Source organism: Dermacentor albipictus, chromosome 1 (assembly GCF_038994185.2).
Source record: "Dermacentor albipictus isolate Rhodes 1998 colony chromosome 1, USDA_Dalb.pri_finalv2, whole genome shotgun sequence".
In the NCBI taxonomy this organism is placed as follows: Eukaryota; Metazoa; Arthropoda; class Arachnida; order Ixodida; family Ixodidae; genus Dermacentor; species Dermacentor albipictus.
The window spans coordinates 166,289,222-166,313,805 of NC_091821.1; the positions used below are offsets into that span (position 1 = coordinate 166,289,222).

At 41.3% G+C, this 24,584-nt stretch overlaps 1 protein-coding gene across 21 annotated transcripts in view; it reads right to left on the reverse strand.

The window, feature by feature from the left end:
* The window catches only part of LOC135911558 (uncharacterized), a 412,939-nt gene that overhangs the window by 85,576 nt on the left and 302,779 nt on the right, over positions 1 to 24,584 (reverse strand). For 19 of the 21 annotated variants that reach the window (XM_070528859.1, XM_070528854.1, XM_070528861.1 and 16 more), the window contains 2 exons: positions 21,472 to 23,061; positions 11,318 to 11,413 (listed from right to left, as the gene is read on the reverse strand). In XM_070528859.1, coding sequence (XP_070384960.1) covers positions 11,318 to 11,413; positions 21,472 to 23,061 — 1,686 coding nt within the window. The remainder of the gene's footprint in view (positions 1 to 11,317; positions 11,414 to 21,471; positions 23,062 to 24,584) is intronic. The other 2 variants (XM_070528840.1, XM_070528849.1) reach the window with 2 other exon arrangements.

Below are 24,584 nucleotides of genomic sequence, written 5' to 3' on the forward strand. Positions count from 1 at the left end.
AATATCTTAACCGAGATATGTAGAACACAGCTCAAGCAATTGCAAATGTTTGTACTGTGAATGGAAAAAATTTTTTTTTACGACTTCATGTTTCCCACTATAGTACAAAAATGTGTAAATAAAAATAAATTCACTTAACTTTACACAGTGAGAAAGTAAAAAAAATACAAATTTAGCTTTTGAGCAAGAAGCCCCAAATGGACCTGTGTGGTTTCTTTTTTTTTTTCAGCAATTTTCTAATGCATCATTTAGCAATGATTTTCACTCAGGATTTTTTCTGGGCATATATTGCTGCCTTTTTAACATACAGCAAAATGTATTCAGAGCTTCCTAATTAGTTTTGAATTTTGGCAGCAGAATTTGAAGAAACAAAGCTAGAAATGTTGAAAATTAGTTTTTTTTTTTATAACAATAGACATCACCTCCAATTCTATTGAACTTTCCTGAAGTTCATCACCTGTCTTCACTTATCTATTTCCTGTAAAAACATGTAACATAATGTTGTCCTCAATACAAAAGAAAGCAATGAATAGTGCTGCTGTGTTCAGTGCCCCACGGCCTCTCTCTTGCACCATCACACTATTAAAGCATCAGATTTCATGATAGCTTGTGCTTTTCACATGACCCAATAAAAAGCAACCTGCCGCACTACAGAAAAACACAGGTGCATATTTATGAAAAATGTGAATGTGTGCATATGGCATTGTGCTGCTGCACATGAAGTCAGAGATTGAATTCCCAGCAACGGCCGATAAGTTCTGAAGGGGGCAAACTCAACTAAATAATTATGTAAAATCCTGAAACACATCAGAATCGAGCTTATTGTTAGAATGCATGTCTTTTTTTAAGCTCAAGAAATATCTTAACCAAGATATGTAGAACACAGCTCAAGCAATTGCAAATGTTTGTACTGTGAATGGAAAAAAAAATTTTGTACGACTTCATGTTTCCCACTATAGTACAAAAATGTGTAAATAAAAATAAATTCACTTAACTCTACACAGTGAGAAAGTAAAAAAAAAATACAAATTTAGCTTTTGAGCAAGAAGCCCCAAATGGACCTGTGTGTTGTCTTTTTTTTCAGCAATTTTCTAATGCATCATTTAGCAATGATTTTCACTCAGGATTTTTTCTGGGCATATATTGCTGCCTTCTTAACATACAGCAAAATGTATTCAGAGCTTCTTATTTAGTTTTGAATTTTGGCAGCAGAATTTGAAGAAACAAAGCTAGAAATGTTGAAAATTAGTTTTTTTTTTTTTAATAAGAATAGACATCCCCTCCAATTCTACTGAAGTTTCCTGAAGTTCATCACCTGTCTTCACTTATCTATTTCCTGTAAAAACATGTAACATAATGTTGTCCTCAATACAAAAGAAAGCAATGAATAGTGCTGCTGTGTTCGGTGCCCCACGGCCTCTCTTTTGCACCATCACACTATTAAAGCATCAGATTTCATGATAGCTTGTGCTTTTCACATGACCCAATAAGAAGCAACCTGCAGCACTACAGAAAAACACAGGTGCATATTTATGAAAAATGTGAATGTGTGCATATGGCATTGTGCTGCTGAACATGAAGTCAGAGATTGAATTCCCAGCAACTGGCGATAAGTTCTGAAGGGGGCAAACGGAAAGACATCCTGTACTAGATTTAAGTGCATGGTAAAAAAAAAAAATGCACAATTGGCAAAAATTATTCCACAGCACTTCACTGCAGTGTCTCATAGCCCCTGTGTCGCTTCGAAATCAAATTATAATTTTTGTTGACCAAGCTTCATAGCAGTGACAGACACCAAATTTGTATGATACTTGCGATACAACAATTAACGAAATTTCAATAACTGTCTGTTCAATAATGGCTTTAGGTGACATCTAATAATTGCAGAATTGAAGTCAGCCAGTAATCAAAGCATCACCTTCTCCTAAAAACTTAGTGCCTAGCACCAATTTCAAGAAGTACCAGCTCAAACTGTGCCAAAAATATGCACTACTGTTCCAGTTAACAAATTTTTGTACTGCATTTTTCTGCAGTGAGGAAACATGTTAACTGAAAAAGTAATGCATATTGATGCAGATTTCGATTACTTATTCCACAAAAAATCTGCAAGGCCCAGAGTTTCTAGCAAAAGGTCATAGACTTGTGCAGTGGCTAACTTCAATTCTATAGTTACAGTGTGCTAACTGAAGTCACTATTAAAAACTAATTAGTGAAACTATGCAAATTAATAATCATATTTGCAGTTATTGTTACATTAGTGTTATGTAACATTATCTTAACCTGACCTCAGATGGGATACACACATTTCTAACATTACTGCGTTTGCATGATGCAAACTGTTCTTTGTAAAGACGTATAAGGATAGTGCCCATGCATGCAAAGCTTCTGGTAGGCAGTACATATGTAAGGCCAGTGTTAGAATATGCTAACACAATTTGGTTCCCTCATTTGCTAACCAATATAACAGAATTGGAGTCAGTACAGTGCAAAGCCACAAGATTTGTGCATAAGAAGTGTAAATTAACACACGGACTTGCCCACTAACCTTGTCTCCTTCTGGCATTAAGGCACCATCCACTTGGGTAAAGCATGCAAGCATGCATGTCTTTAGTTTTTGTACCAATTGCTGCATAATCGCTACAAAGTAGATGTATCTTAAGTATGTCTCATATTCATAGCTGTGCCCAACTTGTCATAAGCATAAATACACCATAATAGAATACTCTCAACAATGACACATTTGGACAATTTTTTCCACTTACAATATGCAAATGAAACCTGTTGAATCCAAGTGTCATGAGCACCACCACACTGTTTGCTTTTGCCGCAAAGTTGGAGAGTACACTTAACCTTTGTAGCACTACCATTGCCATGTGCACTCTCTCATTTGAAGGCTTCTGCTTTCTAGATTCCTTGCACTTATCAAAATTCATTCCCTTTTCATAATATTCGGTGGTCCGCCAATTTTTATCAGTTCCCTTTGTGAATGAGGATTGCTTAAGCTGCTGTATTATTTCAGTATTTCATTCTTATGCTTTCACTTGTTCGCTTCTTTATTTTTTTTCCCTTTTGTGACTGACTGCAATCCTGTGCCAGCAGTTGTGCTTCGTTTGTGTGTGCGCACAGTGTGCAAGTTTGTGAAATGTCAAATTTTCATTCATGGCGTTTCTTTGCTTGGAAAGCTCTATTTAAGTGTACATTTGTAACTTGCAACACTTTGTAACACTGCAGTATTTCCTACCTCCTATGCTTTCAACTGAGAGTGGTAGTACTGGAAGTAACAAAAATAAATTTTAAAAAATAAATTGCACAACTTCTGATTTTTACTGCTGCTATGAAGCTTCGTCATTAAAAATAATTTTTTTGTCTCTAATTGGACATATTTAGTAATCTGAGACAGTCATTTCAGAAACACGTGGTACTACTGCTGCATTTCTTTACATATATGTTCATCCCTGTACTCTGTGGAAGCCTCTTGGCTATTGCTCTAATTATTCCTGATAACTTTCTTGTTTAATAAATCGATAATAATAACTGGTACTATTAAACATTACATTATAGACATGGTAAGTCATGTTTTTACCCTGAAAATATTTAAGCCCAATCTTGTATTTTGTTACGAGACATGGTGTAGAGCATGCGTCTACCCACACTGCTGATTCTTTGGTGCAGACATAAGACTGTTTTGTGGAACATTGCACTTCAACTGTTTGCACTTCTGACACATTGATACTCAACCCCGTGAGGCTGTAATGCTGAACCAACTGAAATGCAAGGCCCTCGTCCACTTGCTGTACAGCCCACATTTACAGCCCCCATCTAAGCTGAACAGGCTAGTGTGTTTTTGCAGACAAATATATTTGTGCAAGAAATGCTTGTGCAGTCAAAACTGTGAACCTATTAGTAAGCAATGTGTATGTCTGTTCCTTTTTTATGTCATCTTTTTAGTAAAAACTATGCACCAAGACTTTAGTTCTTTAACTGACTATCCCAACTTGTGCTTAGGACAACTGGTGTTTGATTCTTCCGGATGTTATGGTCCTTTTTTTTTTGTAAAATCCTGAAACATTATTCCTTGTGTGGATAATGCCTACTGTTATTTAAACGCTTACTGAAAAATATTTTCGAAATTGTAGAACCTCATCATCATCATCATCATCAGCCTGGTTACGCCCACTGCAGGGCAAAGGCCTCTCCCATATTTCTCCAACAACCCCGGTCATGTACTAATTGTGGCCATGCCGTCCCTGCAAACTTCTTAATCTCATCCGCCCACCTAACTTTCTGCCGCCTTCTGCTGCGCTTCCCTTCCCTTGGAATCCAGTCCGTAACCCTTAATGACCATCGGTTGTCTTCCCTCCTCATTACATGCCCTGCCCATGCCCATTTCTTTTTCTTGATTTCAACTAAGATGTCATTAACTCGCGTTTGTTCCCTCACCCAATCTGCTCTTTTCTTATCCCTTAACGTTACACCTATGATTCTTCTTTCCATAGCTCGTTGCGTCGTCCTCAATTTAAGTAGAACCCTTTTCGTAAGCCTCCAGGTTTCTGCCCCGTACGTGAGTACTGGTAAGACACAGCTGTTATAAACTTTTCTCTTGAGGGATAATGGCAATCTGCTGTTCATGATCTGAGAATGCCTGCCAAACACTCCCCAGCCCATTCTTATTCTTCTGATTATTTCAGCCTCATGATCCGGATCCGCAGTCACTACCTGCCCTAAGTAGATGTATTCCCTTACCACTTCCAGTGCCTCACTACCTATCGTAAACTGCTGTTCTCTTCCTAGACTGTTAAACATTACTTTAGTTTTCTGCAGATTAATTTTTAGACCCACTCTTCTGCTTTGCCTCTCCAGGTCAGTGAGCATGCATTGCAGTTGGTCCACTGAGTTACTAAGCAAGGCAATATTATCAGCCAATCGCAAGTTACTAAGGTATTCTCCATTAACTCTTATCCCCATTTCTTCCCAATCTAGGTCTCTGAATACCTCCTGTAAACACGCTGTGAATAGCATTGGAGAGATCGTATCTCCCTGCCTGGTGCCTTTCTTTATTGGGATTTTGTTGCTTTCTTTATGGAGGACTACGGTGGCTGTGGAGCCGCTATAGATATCTTTCAGTATTTTTACATACGGCTCGTCTACACCCTGATTCCGTAATGCCTCCATGACTGCCGAGGTTTCGACAGAATCAAATGCTTTCTCGTAATCAATGAAAGCTATATATAAGGGTTGATTATATTCCGCACATTTCTCTATCACCTGATTGATAGTGTGAATATGATCTATTGTTGAGTAGCCTTTATGGAATCCTGCCTGGTCCTTTGCTTGACAGAAGTCTAAGGTGTTCCTGATTTTATTTGCGATTACCTTAGTAAATAGTTTGTAGGCAACGGACAGTAAGCTGATCGGTCTATAATTTTTCAAGTCTTTGGCGTCCCCTTTCTTATGGATTAGGATTATGTTAGCATTTTTCCAAGATTCCGGTACGCTCGACGTTATGAGGCATTGCGTATACAGGGTGGCCAGTTTCTCTAGAACAATCTGCCCACCATCCTTCAACAAATCTGCTGTTACCTGATCCTCCCCAGCTGCCTTCCCCCTTTGCATATCTCCCAAGGCTTTCTTTACTTCTTCCGGCATTACCTGTGGGATTTCGAATTCCTCTAGACTATTTTCTCTTCCATTATCGTCGTGGGTGCCACTGGTACTGTATAAATCTCTATAGAACTCCTCAGCCACTTGAGCTGTCTCATCTATATTAGTAATGATATTGCTGGCTTTGTTTCTTAACTCATACATCTGATTCTTGCCAATTCCTAGTTTCTTCTTCACTGTTTTTAGTCTTCCTCCATTCCTGAGAGCATGTTCAATTCTATCCATATTATACTTCCTTATGTCAGCTGTCTTACGCTTGTTGATTAATTTCGAAAGTTCTGCCAGTTCTATTCTAGCTGTAGGGTTAGAGGCTTTCATACATTGGCGTTTCTTGATCAGATGTTTTGTCTCCTGTGATAGCTTACTGGTTTCCTGTCTAATGGCGTTACCACCGACTTCTATTGCGCACTTCTTAATGATGCCCATAAGATTGTCGTTCATTGCTTCAACACTAAGGTCCCCTTCCTGAGTTAAAGCCGAATACCTGTTCTCTAGCTTGATCTGGAATTCCCCTATTTTCCCTCTTACCGTTAACTCATTGATCGGCTTCTTATGTACCAGTTTCTTCCGTTCCCTTGTCAGGTCTAGGCTAATTCGAGTTCTTACCATCCTGTAGTCACTGCAGCGCACCTTGCCGAGCACGTCCACATCCTGTATAATGCCAGGGTTAGCGCAGAGTATGAAGTCTATTTCATTTCTAGTCTCGCCGTTCGGGCTCCTCCACGTCCACTTTCGACTATCCCGCTTGCGGAAGAAGGTATTCATTATCCTCATATTATTCTGTTCCGCAAACTCTACTAATAACTCCCCCCTGATATTCCTAGTGCCTATGCCATATTCCCCCACTGCCTTGTCTCCAGCCTGCTTCTTGCCTACCTTGGCATTGAAGTCGCCCATTAGTATAGTGTATTTAGTTTTCACTCTACCCATCGCCGATTCCACGTCTTCATAGAAGCTTTCGACTTCCTGGTCATCATGACTGGATGTAGGGGCGTAGACCTGTACAATCTTCATTTTGTACCTCTTATTAAGTTTCACAACAAGACCTGCCACCCTCTCGTTAATGCTATAGAATTCCTGTATGTTACCAGCTATATTCTTATTAATCAGGAATCCAACTCCTAGTTCTCTTCTCTCTGCTAAGCCCCGGTAGCACAGGACGTGCCCGCTTTTTAGCACTGTATATGCTTCTTTTGGCCTCCTAACTTCACTGAGCCCTATTATGTCCCATTTACTGCCCTCTAATTCCTCCAATAGTACTGCTAGACTTGCCTCACTAGATAACGTTCTAGCGTTAAACGTTGCCAGGTTCATATTCCAATGGCGGCCTGTCCTCTATGCTACACCTTTATGCTACACTTATCGCATTCATCAGTGTTATGAAGCATGAAAGTTAAGGAGCACTTTTAAAATATTTTAATTTCATACTAAGCTTGAAATCGAGCCACAAAGAAAATGACAGTCACTATATGCAAATTGCAAATGCACATACAGCATTTATGAGCCAGAAAATTTTAAGTCAAATAAAAAATAGTGTGCGTGCACACGCACGCGCGCGCGCACACACACACACACACACACACACACACACACACACTTCATAGTGAAAGGAACAAAGCACAGGAAGGAAAAGAAGCAGTCAACTCATATTAAGATGTGTTACTGCGAAAAGAACTTGGCATAGCCTACTGATCATTCACAGACAAGCCAATGTTATAAATAAGTGGCACCATTCTTTTGTGAAAGGCATGCAAAGAACCCTTACGTCTAAATTCAGCAACCTGTACTCACCAGACATTTATGAAATATCAGCAGATAGCTCACACATTCAATAAGTTAAAATCTAGTGTGTGTGTTCTCTTGCCTTTTTTTTAATAATATCAAAAGGTATTTTGCCAATATGCAATCATATTTTCCTAATCATAATGTATTAAAAATAATTTCTATGAGATGAAAAGTAGGTGTAGTGTACACATATTTTTTCCTGTTCCTTCCAAATTACAATAAAAAGAAAAAGCACTTGAGCAAGGCAAGCGCTAACATAGCTTTGAGAGTATTGCTCAATGCACTGCAAGTATAGCATGACAACAGTTGTCAGTCCTTCTTTACTGCTGCAAAGTAAGCAAACAAATTTTTGAATGGGATTGCTTAATCTGTGCACCCTACCTACTTATTCAGAAGAGCAGTAGGCAATCCAATTTTTAAGAAATCTTAGACAGAGGTTTGCAGGCCATGTGTGTATCACGCAAACTGCATCACTGTATCACCTGGTTTCTCAGTGCACCTGTTTTTAGAGAGTGTTTGGTGCATTCATTTTGAGCCAACCCTACGCGGCGGCCATGTGACAGCAGTATAAAAACTACTTCCGTCATGCATTGCCATGGTGCATGAAAAGATTTGCAAATTTTATAATATGTCACATGTGTCTGATTAAAGTTTATTGCTCACGTCCACATTAGGCTAAATATATTTGTTATCAAGAACTGAGGACCAGTGAACAAAAAGTCATTCTGCGATCACTCTCAGATGACCACACCTGTGAGTACAAAATGAACAAGACAGGCACAGCCTTGAAATTGAATGCCAGGCTGCCAGTTGTTGGAATTGTGCAATTTAGTCCACCCTCGTGGTCTGCAAACTTGTGTCCCCAAATAATACACCTCTCTCTTTACCATCACTGTGGAATAAATATCTCCCAATTTGGTTGTTCTAGTGCTAGAAGAATTCAATTTTTTTTAAATATTTGAAGTCACGATTTCCAGAACATACTACTACACATTTTTTACATTTTGTAAATATCAATTCAACATACACCACTGAGATAATTTTTAAACATTGGGCAGGACAGTTGCCCTTTCAAGTTATTGAATCACAAAGGCAAGTTTTTTTTTCAAATGAGGACCCATACAAAGATAGATAAGGACAAAGAACAAGACAAAGCATTGAGATAAAGGCAAATAAATTTCTCAAATGATGAGCACTAGCCATATGGCTTCAAACTTATTACTTCATTATTCAGGCATAAACAGCAGCAATGCAATACAAGAAAAATTAGGATGCCTAAGAAAGCAAGGACCAGCATGAATATGCAGAATGGACAAAGCCCCGAGTGAGACAGCCATCACAATGAGAAGGCACAGAATGGAGGTACAAAGCAGCAAGCAAAGAAAGTGAAGCAGCACACTGTTATAAAGAAATGCCCAATGCAACATTCGATCACCAATTAATACAAACACAACAGGCAAGGTGTCATACAATGCATTATTGAAACAGTGTCTATATTTGACAGAAGCATAAGCAGGAAAGCTCATACATATATTTACACACAATAAAACTTATTAAAGGCTGCATAATATACAAAGTCTAAAGTAAGAGTGTTATGTGACACAATTTGAAACTCCTTCCCAACATGGCCCCTCAGCCCTGTCTTTTGGTTAGAAAACTTTTCCATCATGTCTTCCAATTTGCTGTGTGAGAATATTTGTGCTTTGCAATGTATTCAACATCATGTTCTTTAGTCCAATGCCAAGGAAAGTCCAAGCAAAGCAATCAAGCATGAAGTGTGTTAAACTATGTCACTGCCTACATGCTCTGTCACTATCAAGCAGTTAACATCAACTATGAAGGAAATCACATGTTCGAACTATGCAATTCTTTTAAGCGGGCATAGTCACATGACTTAAATGATATGATTCAGTTGCCATTTGCAGCACTGCTTGTGCCAAGCAAGTAATGCAATAAAACAACAAATAAGCAATAGAGAGCACTAGAGTAGCCAAGTGCCATACTTTCTAACGATCCATTTCAATTTCCATTCTCCTTGTCCTTTGTCAATGGCTCTCACATGGCTCAAAAGCTGCCATACCACCATTATCACTGAGATCAGTAACTCAGCGCAAACGCGTGACAATAAAAAAAGAAGAATGGAAAAAGAAATAGAGTATTACAAAATAGAGGCTTTAGTGTAGCAAAAGAGAAAACCACTCTAATATTTTGTACACCCAGCCTACATTGCAGCTGGTAGTACCAGCAGTAACAGTGCTTTAGCAGTCACGACTTCAGTGCATTGCTAAGGAGCCATTTGGTTAAAAAAGATGGCTGCCTTTATCACATGAAGTTGGGGCAAATGTGGCTCAACTTCTTAAACAATTGCAACTACCTAGCTAATGTGCTCAGGAGCCTTTCTTAACATATGCCAAAAGGTACTGAACTACATGAAAAAAATGGTTGAGAAAGTGAGGAAGACTTAACATGTCTCTAGGATAGTCGCATACAGGTGGGCTTCTGATATAACAGTGTATATTTTCAGCAAACAGCGGTAGATGTTTATCTATGTTAACATTTCTAATATCAGTTAGATTCAGCGTGATGCCAAATGAAAATTTTAAAAAGTTCCTATCATCAGTCAAACAGGAAAACCTAGGGAAGGCCATGATCAGATCATGGCCTTCCCCAAGTTTTTCAGATCAGGATCAGGCTTTCCAAGCACACTTCTGACTGTACTTGCTTGATATGGAACTTTTATTTTACGTATAAAATGACATACAAAGGGAAGTGACAAAGGTGAGCTGTCAACTAGTCTGGCTGAAAAAGTCTCAAAAGTCTATAAACAAAAGCAAGAATGCACATATGTTTGTGTATCACAGCGGTAAGAAATGCTTCCGTGTGTAAAGAGATCATTGTTCTGCAAAGGGTGCATTCTTACTTGTGTTATACAGCAGAAGCCTTACATCACTTCTTGCCAGTCATAGGGCATGCTATTCTATATTAAACTTGTAAACTTGAAGTATTTCAGCATAATCCACTGGACTAGTGTATTTTCATGGCATCTAAGGTGGCTACGGCACATACAACAGCATGGACAGTGGGCTTTGGCAAGCTACAAAAAGCTAAAGGATTGAAAAAGGTTCCTGAAAATTCCAGTGCATTCAGGACAAGCAGGAAAATGCATGACAATGTCCTGCAAATATTATTTTCTTCAATTCTGCACATAAAAAGTCCACAAAATTTTGCACCTTATTAAAATTGCCTTTGGTAGACTAACGTATACTTGTTTGTTACAGCTGTATGTGGCAATAAATTCATAATAAAATGCACTCCTTAATTCCTTATTTCCGTCATGGAAAGCAAGGTGCCATGTGAAGTTCAAAAGAAAGTTTCTGTGGCAAGCTTTCCCCAAAGGGACAATGTTTAGGCATACAATTATAATATTAGTTCATCACCTTTCTGCTTTAATATACATGGCTGAAAAATGATGGTGTCCAATAACATCCACTGATATGAAATATCCAAAGGCCAAAAGTGCAAAAAATCCACGTTTTTGGTTTTGGTCAATTTGACACTTCCTTTTATTGACAAATGTATTTTAGAAGCACGTTTCGTTTAAAACCGAAAAGTCAGAAGCCTATGTACAAGCAACCAGCAAATCACATTTTGCTGTGACACACAAAGGGAAATTTATCAGCACAAGCTTTTAGAACAATAATAAATTTATTAGAATAGCCACGGCACAATGCTTGATGCATAACAATCAAAGGAAGAAGTATCCAGTACCCAGAAGCTTAAATGCAAAAGGATCACAGCAGAAAAGGCAGCTGAAGCAAGCATGACGAAGCAAAAGTCAAAACATGCACAATTTCTTATAGAACAAGCATACCTTGTTCAAACTCTTGGCTGTAGCGCTTGCTTTCACGGCGCGCCAATTCAAGTTTCTCGACCACCGGCTCTTCAACTTGATCAGATGCGTCCACTGCTGAAGTGTCAGGATGTAAATGATGCATCAGTGGCAGTATGTACAGCTGCCTGAAACTTTTCTCCACCGTTGTTTTCATCCACTATTATCACCTGACTCACAGTGTGGCAGATGCGCAGGCATGTTTCAGTGTACAAAACTTAATACTCCATGGGTACCACATGTTATGCAGGAGAAGAAAAGTTTTTTTGAAAAACTGAAGCAGTACATATACAGATCCCGTGCCACAATGTCCCAGAGAATGGCCAAGCAATTTAAGTTATTCGGCAAACAATATATAATTTGAGCAGCCAAACATACATTCACAGCACATTTCAAAATACAGACAATGTTGAAGGATGCATGTGTAATAAAAATTATATCTGCCCACTATATACCTAACACAGCATGCACAATATTCACCCAATATATACTGATGCACATACGAGTGAATGATTCTACCTTTGCAATAAAAAAAAATTATCCCCCTGCTTTGCATTTTTAAAGCGAAGCTTTCTTTGCATTTTCCCGTTACTTTGTAGGTGCTCTCTTGTCCACTTGGGGCACGGGGTATGTGCCACTGGGTACATGCCCCTTCCTGGCCAATGCCCCATAATAAGTATGTGTCACTTGGTACGGGCTTGCACAGACAAGCAAAGAAGTCGGCAAAAGAAAATTGAAGTCAGCTACGAAAAGTGAAGAAGTCGGTTACAAAGGCAGATAAGTGCGGGGAAATAAGTGAAGTGAACAAAATTCAACTAGAACAGGCATTGAGTGAAAAGAGTTGAGCTACAGAGAAGTGAAGAAGTGCAGAGAAATAGGTGAACAAAAGGGGACCAAAGAGTGCACTGGGCAAAGATCGTTGAGCTACAGAGAAGTGAAGAATTCAACAGATAATTAAATAAGTCAGCTACACAGTGGGAGGACGCGCGACTCTCGCGCGTCCCCTGATATGTTGTTTTACTGCATAGCTCCCGTCTCCAGTAATCTGGCTTCGCCGCGTGGCTTTATGGCAGCACTCACTTTGCTAGCAGAGTAGTATAAGATGGTGTGATTGTTGCTCTGCTAACACCACCTAACGGTGGGGCTACTTGGGTGCAAAAAGGAAAGGGCTCTTCCTCTTTGGCTGCGAGTCCGCAAGAGGCACGGACGTTCCGCACGTGTGCCGATCCATGCTTCTGTGAGACTGTCTCGCGAGGCCTATACTGGAATGGACGAATACGACCTGAACACGCCACCGTTTGCGTGATCGTACGTGCCAATGACCAGGCATTGGTGTCCGGCATGGGGCAAACATATTCGCTCGCTATCCGGTTGCGGGGAGTCACACTTCCGTGATTGGTCGCGCACCCATCGCCATGTTTTGTGGATAGCAACTCGGCTAGTAGGCATATGTCTATGAAAGGTGCAATAAATGACCTTGTGAGTGTTTGCACTACTGCGCTGTCGTTCTTTTCTCCCAAAAGCATGGGTGAGAACTCCACATCTGGCTGGCCAACATGGACCTCTTGGGGCATCGGACAATAGCTTTGACCTTCGTTTGAGACCTTTGTTACAACCAAAGCGTAGGGCTAGCGTGAATTTTGATCGCGAGTGTCAGCGGCATGCTTACTGAGTGACACAACAGTCGCTGTACTGTGTTTGAACTTTCCAACATGCTAAGCCTCTTCACGAGAGCTTATTTTTTTAATGACAGTCGTCGGTATGAGAGCCACATGGTCTGCATCCTGGAAGAGTGAGGCTCAGCGGCCACAGAGCATTGGCAAGCCTGAAGTGAGTGAGTACGGAAGCCTCGTGGGTGGTCCGAATTTCTTATGTAAATAGCTTCTTCTACCTCTTTGACTCTGGTGAAGTCGCGGCTCTGGCAACCGGGCGGCCGCGGGCCACGGGTGCTGCAAGGGGGCGGACTGGTATTGCAGCCTGGCAATGGGCGCTCTGACACCGTCTGGGACGGTGGGCGCAGTCAATTTAGTTGCTGTGTGCACTGAGCGGCATAGGATCACCTCATAGAGCTGACGTCTCCTCGCAGCTGCCTGTTTTGCACCCATTTTGGGTGTTATTTTTTGTATGCCGGTTGTTGTCAGGGTAGCGACACCTTAAGCCTAAGACTTTACGAAGCTGCCTGTCGCACGTGGAGGGACACAACCTGGTGGACCGTGCCGTTGAGGTGTTGCACTTTGCTTCCCTCATTCTAGCTAGCCTCGCACGAATTGAAATTACTAGTTCGAATCAAGAAAGCGAGCTTTGTTCACGTGAACTTAGCATCTGAGTACCGCCTGATCTTTTGCTACCCGAATAAACATCGTACCACGTGGGCGATGAACATGCAGAATTCCTCTCCATTGCACTACTTTAGTGTTTGCCAAGTGCATTGAGTGTACGCAGCATGAGTGGAGTCACCCCTGGTTTGCTGTCACCTGCACATCGTCTGCGCTGCTTCCCCCGACTACGATCGAGCTACCCCGGGCACTGGATATGCTGTGGCCAGTTCGGCACAGTAACTTCGGTGGCCACCTGTATCCAGCTTGCAAACCTCGGCAGTAGAGGAAAAGAGCCGGCGGTCATCAACAGATACTGCGGCTTTCTGCAGCAGGGCGCATCATCGCAAGCGATGCTTCCTCGTACCGACTACTGCATCGTCGTTTCCGAAGTCCTGGCCTGGAATCGTGCCGAGTCTGCAGAGCTGCTGCAGTGACCAGCGGACGCCAGCGGTGTACCCCAAGGACAATGTCGGCTCGCATGTTATGGACAGCATGTGGATATTTCCTCAGCGCGGTCACTGTTGCATGTACTACCTTATTCGCGAAGCACGCATTGATGTTAAATTGTGTGACATGTTTCGACGGAATATGTAGTGATTTAAGGTAGTGGGTATGTGGGAATGTGCGACTCTCACGCGTCCCCTGATATGTTGTTTCCCTGCATAGCTCCCATTTCCTGTATTCCGGCTTCGCCGCGTGGCTTTACGGCAGCAGTCACTTCGCTAGCAGAGTTGTGTAAGATGGTGTGATTGTTGCTCTGCTAACGCCACCTAACGGGGGGCTACTTGGGCGCAAAAAGGAAAAGGCTCTTCCTTTTTGGCTGCGGGTCGGCAAGAGGCGTGGACGTTCCGCACATGTGCCGATCCATGCTTTTGTGAGACCGTCTCGCAAGGCCTATACCGGAATGGACGAATATGACCATTTGAACGTGCCAACGACCAGGCATTGGTGTCCAGCATGAAGCAAACATATTCGCTTGCTATCTGGTTGCGGGGAGTCGGACTTCCGCTATTGGTCACGCACCCATCGGCATGTTTTGTGGATAGCAACTCGGATAGCAGGCATTGGTCTATCAAAGGTGCAATAAATGACCTTGTGATTGTTTGCACTACTGCGTTGTCATTCCTTTGTCCCAAGAGCACGGGTGAGAACCCCACAACTGAAGTGCATAAAATTTAATTTCATTTGCAGCATTTTGCACAAACATTTCTATTATTAGCATTACATTTACATAACATTCACTTTAACACTGGTGCAAAACTTCAAAGAAAGCTTCACTTAACACTGATCCTCACATAAATGTAGCATCCACAAAATATTTGTTGTAGTTACCTGAACAAAACTGATAATCAGACTACATATCTGCTGCCATAACTATTAAAACACACGAGGAAACACCTAACCTGGAATATCTTAAATATGAAGTATGATGTTACACGCTCCAGTAACAGATAATGTGAAAGTATAATACCATATTTACAAGATTGTAACATATACTTTTTCTCCGAAGCTTAGTGCTCAAACTGTCACATATTATAAAAGGCCTTCGCAAAAACTACTTCAACGTGGAAGTGTCTCGCACACTATGGCGGCATATTGAAGTGCCTTTTGTATAGCACACAAGAGTGCTTAGTTTGGGTTAATTGGTATATTGTCTTCGCAACAGATTGCATAAACCCTCTCTGATGGTAACTGATAACTGGGCTCAGTGGTTTGATCAGGCACATTCACATGAAATTCCAATTACCGTAAAATTCCAAGCAAGTGCCCCTATCCATGCAAGTGCCCCCCTTCCACTTTTACAGTGATTTGAATTTGGCGACAACTACCAAGCAAGAGCCCCCTTCCTTTCTTCACCCTCTTTACCACTTTAGGCTCTTTTTTTATTGTAATCTTTTCATTAAATTTCACAAAACAGTGAAAGTTCGTTAGGAAGAGAAATTTAATGTTTAGCTGGCACTTCTGTTGTGGCCCAGTAGTGACCCCATCATTGCCAGGTATCTTTTTCATAACTTTTGTCAGTTGCCATTTTCTTCAATGCATCAGCTGTGAGAGGTGTTGGTTGCCGATGTTGATTTGGTGCGCAGTGCTTTGGTGTTACCGGTGCATACGCAACGTGACAGCCAGGCAGCATGCATTCCCATACAATGAAAAACAAAAAAGCCGCTGAAGTTGTGGAGTGGCATTGGTGGACCGAGAGACTTGCACACTGCTGTTTTTGCTGTACAGCCAGAATATCCTGGCCCCTTCAGGCCAAGTGCACAGACCTAATTTTATGGTTGATCTCAGAGGAGTAATTTGAGGAATTTGAAAGCGGTGATGCAGAATAAAGGCAGTAAATGCATGTTAGATAAATTTTTTGACTCGAAGAAAGGTGGTGCTGTTTTCATCTTTTTTTTCCATGACTGTTCTGCCACCTACTGGTGTAGCCAGTTTATGTGCTAATATGCAGTATTCCCAGCCCACTACCGCCTCCTCCTCCTCCCATCAAAAAACCTAACTTGAATTTTGTCCGCAAATGAGCAAAGGCACTCACTCAGCTATTTTTGGAATATATTTGCACTAGAGGGGGTGCTTGCTCAGAATTTTACAGTAATACACTTGATGCCGATGCAGGGCACAAATACACTTCATGATATAGTGAAAGCAGACTGCATTAGACTGCACTACCACCGGGACTTGCCCACTTTTCTCAGTACTTTTCTCTTAGCAGCTAATGCTACGCAGGACTGTGCAGCGGTGTACCGACTTCACGATTGCCAGAGTACAAATATTAAAAAAAAGTACATGTCAGATTTGTGCAAATATGGTAATATATGGACCACCAGCAACATACTAACGCAAAGTTTTTCTCTGTACACTATAGTAGAACCCCATTGATACGTTTTTAAGGAAACCGTGGGGAAAAAACTTACCAGTAGGGAAAACGTAACCGTGAGGAAGTGCGCAAATCGCCACAGCACAACGGCGGAAACAGTCCGAGTGGCTGCCAGTGCAGTTATTAGATGTCTCTGTGGTTGTACTGTGACCAGGAACCGCACATGCGCGCATGTATAATTAAGGGGCACATACGGTGTTTACATGACAGTGGGCCCTACCACAGTTTTTTGTGTATGCTTTACCGCATAACACAGTTTTACTGCACTGAAGCTGACTAAAGAGACCCGGCAATTGTGAAATGCAAATAAGACCCTTGCAAGCCCCAAAGTAAATGTAGCCTTGTACTTGGCAGAAGTGGCCCAGTGTGCATGGTTCCCGGTAGGTTTTAGTCAGTGCAGGTTTGGCTTCGATTAGAGATAGGTCACTTAGGAGTGAGCAGAATCTTTTGAGCCGCTCTTTTTAAAGAAAGAGTGAGCCGTTGTTCAGTAAAGGCGAGTGGCAGTTCTTTTGGAGACAGGAAGCCAGTTCGCTCTCATTCAGTGAGCCACTCATTCAGTGATTCATGCCAAACCATTCCATCAGAGACGGGTCTTCCGCTAGGTGAGACTTCCGCACCTTCTATTAGCGGTGCGACAAAACAACTGCCCTCCTGCCCTTCCTCGCAAGAGTCGTAACCACCCTTTCACCTTCGGCTGTTTTTTGAGTTGCTATGTAGGAGAAAAAAAGCCGGTTCCCTCGTTCAGTGAGCCGTGCCGAATCGTTCCGTCAGAGCCGGGTCTTCTGCTGGCTTTTGTGGTTTCGTTTTATTGCCGACGAGTGGTGGCCAGCGTGGTGGGCAGACTCGTGCTACTCTTACTCGCTCACTGTATGCGGTGTGCACGGCAGTTCCTTTCGTTTTGTGTGCATCCTACAGTGTGGCACCTGATACAACTGAATGGAGCAGTAAAGAAGCCTTAATTGGCAAAGGATGGCGCCATTCATTGCTTGCTGCTGTTCGAACGACTTCTCACGACTCTCCCCAATTGCACAATGTGCACTGATGCAACAACACTTCAAAGACGAAGTATTCTGCGCCTTTAAAGACAACAGGTGAACATACAGTTTACGTCCTGCCCTTCCTTTGTGCTAATTAGTGTAGCCATGAAAATGTCGCCCATGTAATCCATTTCTGTGCATTTTCTGAGCCTGTACCATTAGCACGTCAATAAATCGAGGCCAATGATCTGTTGTGTTGTAATATGACTTTTTTTTTTTTTGCAGCGCATGATGCCATGATTGCCAGCATGCACTCAAGAAAAAAAAAATATCAAAGGTACGCGCGGCAGGAGGGAGCCGGCATAAAAAAGGAAAGAAACCGAGACAAGGCGGACGCGCCGTACGACATAGCACAGGGGACAGATTTAAGTGACCCAGTGAGCCGTTCAAATAAGCCAGTTCATTTCAGTAAGCAGAGCCATTCTGAGGCGCTCACTGAAGCAAGCCGTTTTGCCCATCTCTAGCTTCAATTGCGTTGTGCACTGCTCCCTCCTAAATTTTGCTTCCTTTCAGACTTCTTCCAACAAATTAGTGGTTTGTTACAACTAATTGGTAGTTTGTTGCAACGAATTGGTTGCTTGCTGCAACAAATTGGTAGTTTGTTGCAACGAATCAGTAGCTTGTTTCTATGAATTGGTTACTTGTTGCAATGAATTGGTCACTTGTTGCAATGAATTGGTCACTTGTTGCAATGAATTGGTCACTTGTTGCAATGAATTGGTCGCTTGTTGCGATGAATACGTCGCTTATTGCAATCAATCGGTCGCTTGTTGCAATATGCGAGAGCCAATTTCTCCCTGTGCTGTTATATTTACATGGTGGCCACTCTCAAATGCAACGTATGAACCGGGAACATTACAGAATGGCGTTGTATAAAATGGGAACATACTACATAGGAGTCAATGGGATTTAGGTAGTGACCACAAAAACACGACATAGCAGCCGGGAAAGCGCAACAGCAAGGAATGTATGTATCAATGGAGTTCCACTATCAGCATCCTACATGTGACAAAGTACCACATACATGTTGCAAGATGAATAATTTAATGCCAAACGGGTACAGATTTCAGGATGAGTCTGTCCAAGTTAAAGATATTTCAGGTTATAATGTAAATTATGCATACAGGCCATATATTCTGCAAAAGGAGTCAGTGCAGAATAAGAAAAATATTAGAGCCTATGAAATAAATAAGCATATCTCATTAATTTTCATACAATGTCATTTCACAAGCAACAACATTTTTGCTTTAGATAGAGATGAAATTTTTACTGCAATGAAACGTAATATGCACTGTGACATTTTGTCACAGAAGATATACAGCACAGACTACTTCTTAATTATAGTGAACATGTAAGAACTTCCAATCATTATGAGCAGCATCATTATGGTGGACTGCAGTGCACCTATTTTTCAGAGTGATGAAGCAATGGTAAACATAATGATGGCAGCATATAAAAACTTTACAGCAATGCTTACATGGACATTACAGCAGCAGCACAAGAAACTTTTCTAGGTTATTTGATCCTGGAATGAGAAATTTTGCCTTTACAAAAAGAGAAAAGAAAAAGTAGTCATATTGATGCTCTGAATAGCACATGCAGAACAAGTCTATAAAATTTCCTTGAGGTGCTCTCAATCGGGTACCTTTCAAGTAAAAGAAAGTAGGCTGAAACTTGCAATTCAAACATGCTTGTCGCTATGTGGTTCATGTAAGCATAGCCAGTACAGGTTACATTGCAAATAAACAGCACGTTTCACCAAGCTTTGATTCCTTGCAACCCTAAGCCACAAGTTACACTTATATACACATGAAGTGAGAGACATGGCAATTACAAGTGAACACTACAGGCTTAGATATACAGATGAATGCCCACTTGGAGATGCACATGGTCGTAATCACAGCAAAAGAATAAACTTTCATTGAATTTGCAATGTTGTCTTGTTGCCCTTGCAGTGTCTTCAAACCAGCGGCCATATATTATTGGCACTAAAATTTTTCTAGATTCCAGACAACCCCCTAAGAAGCTGACATTCACTCCACCTAGGCACACAGGCTAGAGTAGGCAATTCTTTGTGCAACCTAAACAGTGCGCCACACATCTCATATTACCAGGCTGCTTTCCCAGCCTGCAAAAAATTTAAGTTTTGCAGCTCTTGGCATCCCATAAACTGTTTTCACTTGTAGCGCAAAGGCACAGACAGTATTAAAAGGTTTCATTTAGCATCTGTGTATCAGTATGAAGCCTATTTATTGTTTACAATGAAATTCCACAAGCTAGACGCTGTCTCATAAAGCATAAGTAACCTTATGTGCCACTTTACAAGCTATTAATGGATAGCAAGACTGCAAGGCAGGCCTAATTGGCTGAAGTTCAGCTTCAGAAAATTAGAACAAAAGACAGGGCACAAAGACAGACTTGTCCAGAAATCAGTCATCCAATTTCTTCAAAGTTCTTTGTGTCCTGTCTTATTGTGCATTTAATATATCCCCAAGCTATTATGAGTAATATGACTTCCCTAGCAGCCCAAATTACATAACACCAAGTTCCTTACATTTGTGTGAACTCATGCAGTAGTAATAACCACTACTTTGAACACTGAAGTCTGAATAATTGTATTTTAAAATTTTACCCTTTTATAAACTGCAGTTCTAACTTTAGGACATTAAAAGTGTCAGCGACATAGGAAGCAAGCAACGAATCCAGCATAGTGGTACCAAACCACAGCCACAGTTGTATCCTGGTATACCTTTTACTTACTACTGTCATCCTTTTCATCCTGTACAAGTATATACAGTAGTTTGATTTTGTGGAAACATACACACCAACTTTCCTGCAGAAATTTCAGCTTACAGCTGCAAGTAAGTACACCTTCAAATGTGGTGTGCAAGGAAGTGATTTTTGGAAGCCCGTCAATCTTGCAAACATTACTTTACCAGGTGATTTTCGGGGGAACAGATTCATTAAAAATCGCCTTTTGCAGACAGCACAATTTTGTCATATCAGCTGGATTACCCGATGAGGTGGGCATTACTTGCACTACGAATCACAACATGACGTTAGCTAGTAAACAAGATTCCCCAATTAACTTTGTAATTAAGCATTTTAGGACATATACATCCCAATTTTGTAATACAAGTAGAGAATAACGAGGACTTATCCATTTAGCAATAATCTAGCACTTAGCACCAATTTCGCAAAATATGCCCTTAAAGTCTATGGCAAAATGTACCGACATTCCGTTAACACTTCTAAGTACTGTAGAAAATGAAGTGCTCATGAGTGTTAGTTAAACCATCAGTATATTTCTTGTACTTCACAGTAGTTAAAGGCTTCGGAGTGAAACGACTACATACTTTTAACTTTATACTTATGGGAGCCACAAGCTTTAAGATAATTGTGCCAAAATATAATAAAAAAGTTATCTTTTTATAGTATCTTGTTCCTATGCAATGCACCTGTGAACTTTATCCACAGGATAAACTCTGTAGTATCCCTTATAATGCCATGCCTTTTCATAATTAAAACTAGAACACAGATCCTGTTTGCATAACATGTGCCGACCACTCATTCTCACTCAAGCATCAACATTGCTAAAAGAAAACTGCATATCAGCCATAAAAATACCTAACTTACTTCCCTTATAATCCCCTATCACCCACTAGTTAAAACTCAACCATTACAGTTTTTGAAAAAAAAATTTTTTTTTTCTTGGTGAAAGCATCTATACCATTTTTAAACTTAAGCCGTGGTGAGATGCATATAATACATAAATTCACACATGTCAAATAATCAAGAAGGCACTAAAAAAAGGATCCTAACAGCATTCAGGCAAATCCATTCACTCCAAGCAGCTAAAAGAACAGCAAACAAAAAACAATGACCAACAAAACAAAGTAGTACCTTCACCCAGTCCTGCGACTGTCAAGGCTGCTTCCCCTCGGGTTGGAGATGGTGCATCCAGGTCATCCTGGCTGAGTGCTCGCCCCAGCTTCAGCAACACTTTTTCCTTGGACTCAGGGTCATGAGGCGATAAAGGTGGACCTTCAGTGGTCATCATACATCGGTATTCTGGAATGATCGCAGCCTCGGGAACTAAGCCCGCAGGAGGGTATACAGCAACCCCTGAAGTCTGCTCAGGGAAAAGTTGTGCCAAGAGCTCCGCTTCTTCGGGTGTAACTTCTCTTTTGGCTCCGATGCCTCCTTCTGCAGTAAGAACATCCTTGAGCCGGTCATCCATTTTGGGCTTTCCTATGTCACCAAACATCTTGTCAAGAACATCCGCCGAGAGTTCTGGCTTTGATGAGCCTGATGCTGTGGCTGATGTCACAACAGATGTAGTGGTACATACAATTGTTTCTGGTCCAGAAATCTCTCTTCGAACAATGGCTGTCTTTGCCTCCATTGGCTTTCCAGCTGCACTTTCTGCAAAGTGCATGGAGCCTGAAGTGCTTGACGGCAGGTGCTCTGTGGCAGCAGTTTCTTTCCCTGGTGAAGAACTAGAGCGCTTTGTAATTGACACAACTTCAACCGAACCATCTGGAAGCTTTTTCACTTCGCGTGTTGTCACAGCTGATGGATCGTCACTGGACAAGCCCTTTGCGAATTCACCCATTTTCGCAAATAAGCTGCTTGCTGTATTTCCAAGTTCCTCAGCCCTTTGCTCAATGTGCTCAGTGACTTGCTGAACACCATCAGATGTTGTTGTCACTAGTCGCCTGATGATGGTTGGTTTACCATCAACAACAGTCGTTTCAATCCTCCGAGAAATAGTTCCATCTGATCCATCCCCAGCAATGTCAGAGGCAAAAGGTACATCACCAGCTTCCCTTCTGATGACCTGTACCACTTCAACATGTCCTTCTGGGGTCTCTTTCACTTGTCGCTTTACTACAGCTGATGGATCCTTGGCCAGCTCTGCTTCCCATGGAAGTGATGGATCCACCATTCTTGACCTCGATTCAGCGGAATGCTTGTCTTCAGGAAGTTTACCGACAACATGCTTGGTAACTTTGACGACTTCAACAACACCACCAGGTACTTCTTTTATCTCTCTTGTCATATGCGTTGGTGGAAATCCTTCTTTACTACCAGCGGCAGTTTCAAATGATGCTGGCTTTAATGATATTTTTGTTCCATCTTGCTCAATGTGTTTGCTTTCAGAGGGTTTGGCTACATCATGTTTTGTAACTTCGATGACTTCAACAATGCCACCTGGTGTTTCCTTCAACTCTCGCTTTGGTGTTGATGGGGACTCTTCATCTGAACTCTTTGACTTTGAGCCACGTGGAAATATTTTCTTGGGAATTTTTGACACTTTTGACAGGAGACCAGGGCTTGATGGCTTCGAAACTTCATGAGTGGTTACTTCAATGACTTCAACGACACCACCCGGGGTTTCTTTAGTTTCCCGTCGTTCCATGGTGGGCAGCTCCATTCCTGGCAGCATAACGTCAGCACCTTGAGTTGCCCCATCAGGAACATGCTCTCCCACTGCAACAAATATTCTTGGTTCTTCAACCCACTCCCCCGCAGCAAGACTCATATTTTCTGACAATGTTGGTGGTTCACTTGTGTTGCCACTTTGCGATGGTGCTCGCGCAGCAATGTTTGACTTTGCCTGAAGGAGGGTATTATTATGTGGCCTCTTAACATCATGTGCAGTGACCTGAACAACTTCTACAAAACCTTGAGGTGTTTCTACAACCTTCCTTCTTGCAGGAACTGTTTGTGATTCAACATCCAGCCTTTGCTTATGATGGTCATGGGGTGGGATCTTTATCGCAGCACTTTCTTCACTCCTAAACAGTTTCGATGACTTCAGTATTTCATGCTTTGTCACATGCACAACATCACTTAATGTTGCAAGATCCCCCTCAAGAATGCCGGCTCTGCCATCAAAAGGAAACAGTTCTGAAATTTTCTCATCACGATAGTGAAGCATGCCCTCTTGTATATTAGGAATATTGTGAGCAGTAACCTCAATGACTTTCACAAAGCCACTAGGAATCTGAAAATCACCTGTTTTGACTCCCAGTAGCGATTTGGTACTGCGTTCACATTGCTTAGTTTCCTGAACCTCCTCTGACTCCTTACCAAACGATCCTCTTTGCATTTTTGGCAGTTCTTTCTCGGCTGTAAATATATGAGTTGTTTTGGATGGAATAAAATGTCTATCAGAGACGTTCGGTTTATTGTCAAATATTTTTTTAGAAACTTTGTCAATCTTATCAAGAGACACAAAATCTAGTGCTTTTCCAACTTTTTCAGAGTTACTTTCTTCTACAATACACTTCTCAGAGGGCTTTTGAAAGTCAACATTTCCTTGCCTAAACCCATGTTGTTCATACAAGTTACTTCTGTGAAGATGCACGGGAAAATCACCCTGGGTTGCATCAGTAGGCTTTTCAGGTTCCTGTATGACTGAAAAATCTCCATAAAAAAATGGAGATGGTCTATCTACTGATATAAGAGTCTCTGAAGTACAAGTGACTGGTGTGAATGGCATAAGCCCTTTCTCTGCGAGCAAGCTTTCCTTTGTAGGTTTTGATGTGTCACTATCAACAACATCAAGTACTTCTGCAAGATGGTTCTGCTTTGCCTTCTGCACATTTGAACCAGTTACAGTTGTGCCAATATTGTCAGCAGACATATTTGTAACAACTTCTGCCTTCCTCATTTCTGGTTCTTCTTCAGCCAACTTGTGAGGTTCAGGCATGCTCACACAAAATGTTACATTATGAAGCTCTGTGACATTTGTAACCAACATTTCTGTTGAAGGTGAAATATAAATTTCATTTTTTGGTACTGAATAAGCAAAATGTGAAAGCTGCCTCCCTGCTTCATGTTTTTGTAAAACCTTACTATGTCTTTCTGTCTCAGACATATTGAGAGAAACACCTTCAGTGGAAATAGATGCAGCTTCACAGGTCGTCGTAACTCTAGAATTATGGGATGAGGTTTCCTCCTCAACATTTAATGTTATATTAGTACCTGATTTGGTACTTTCCTGAACA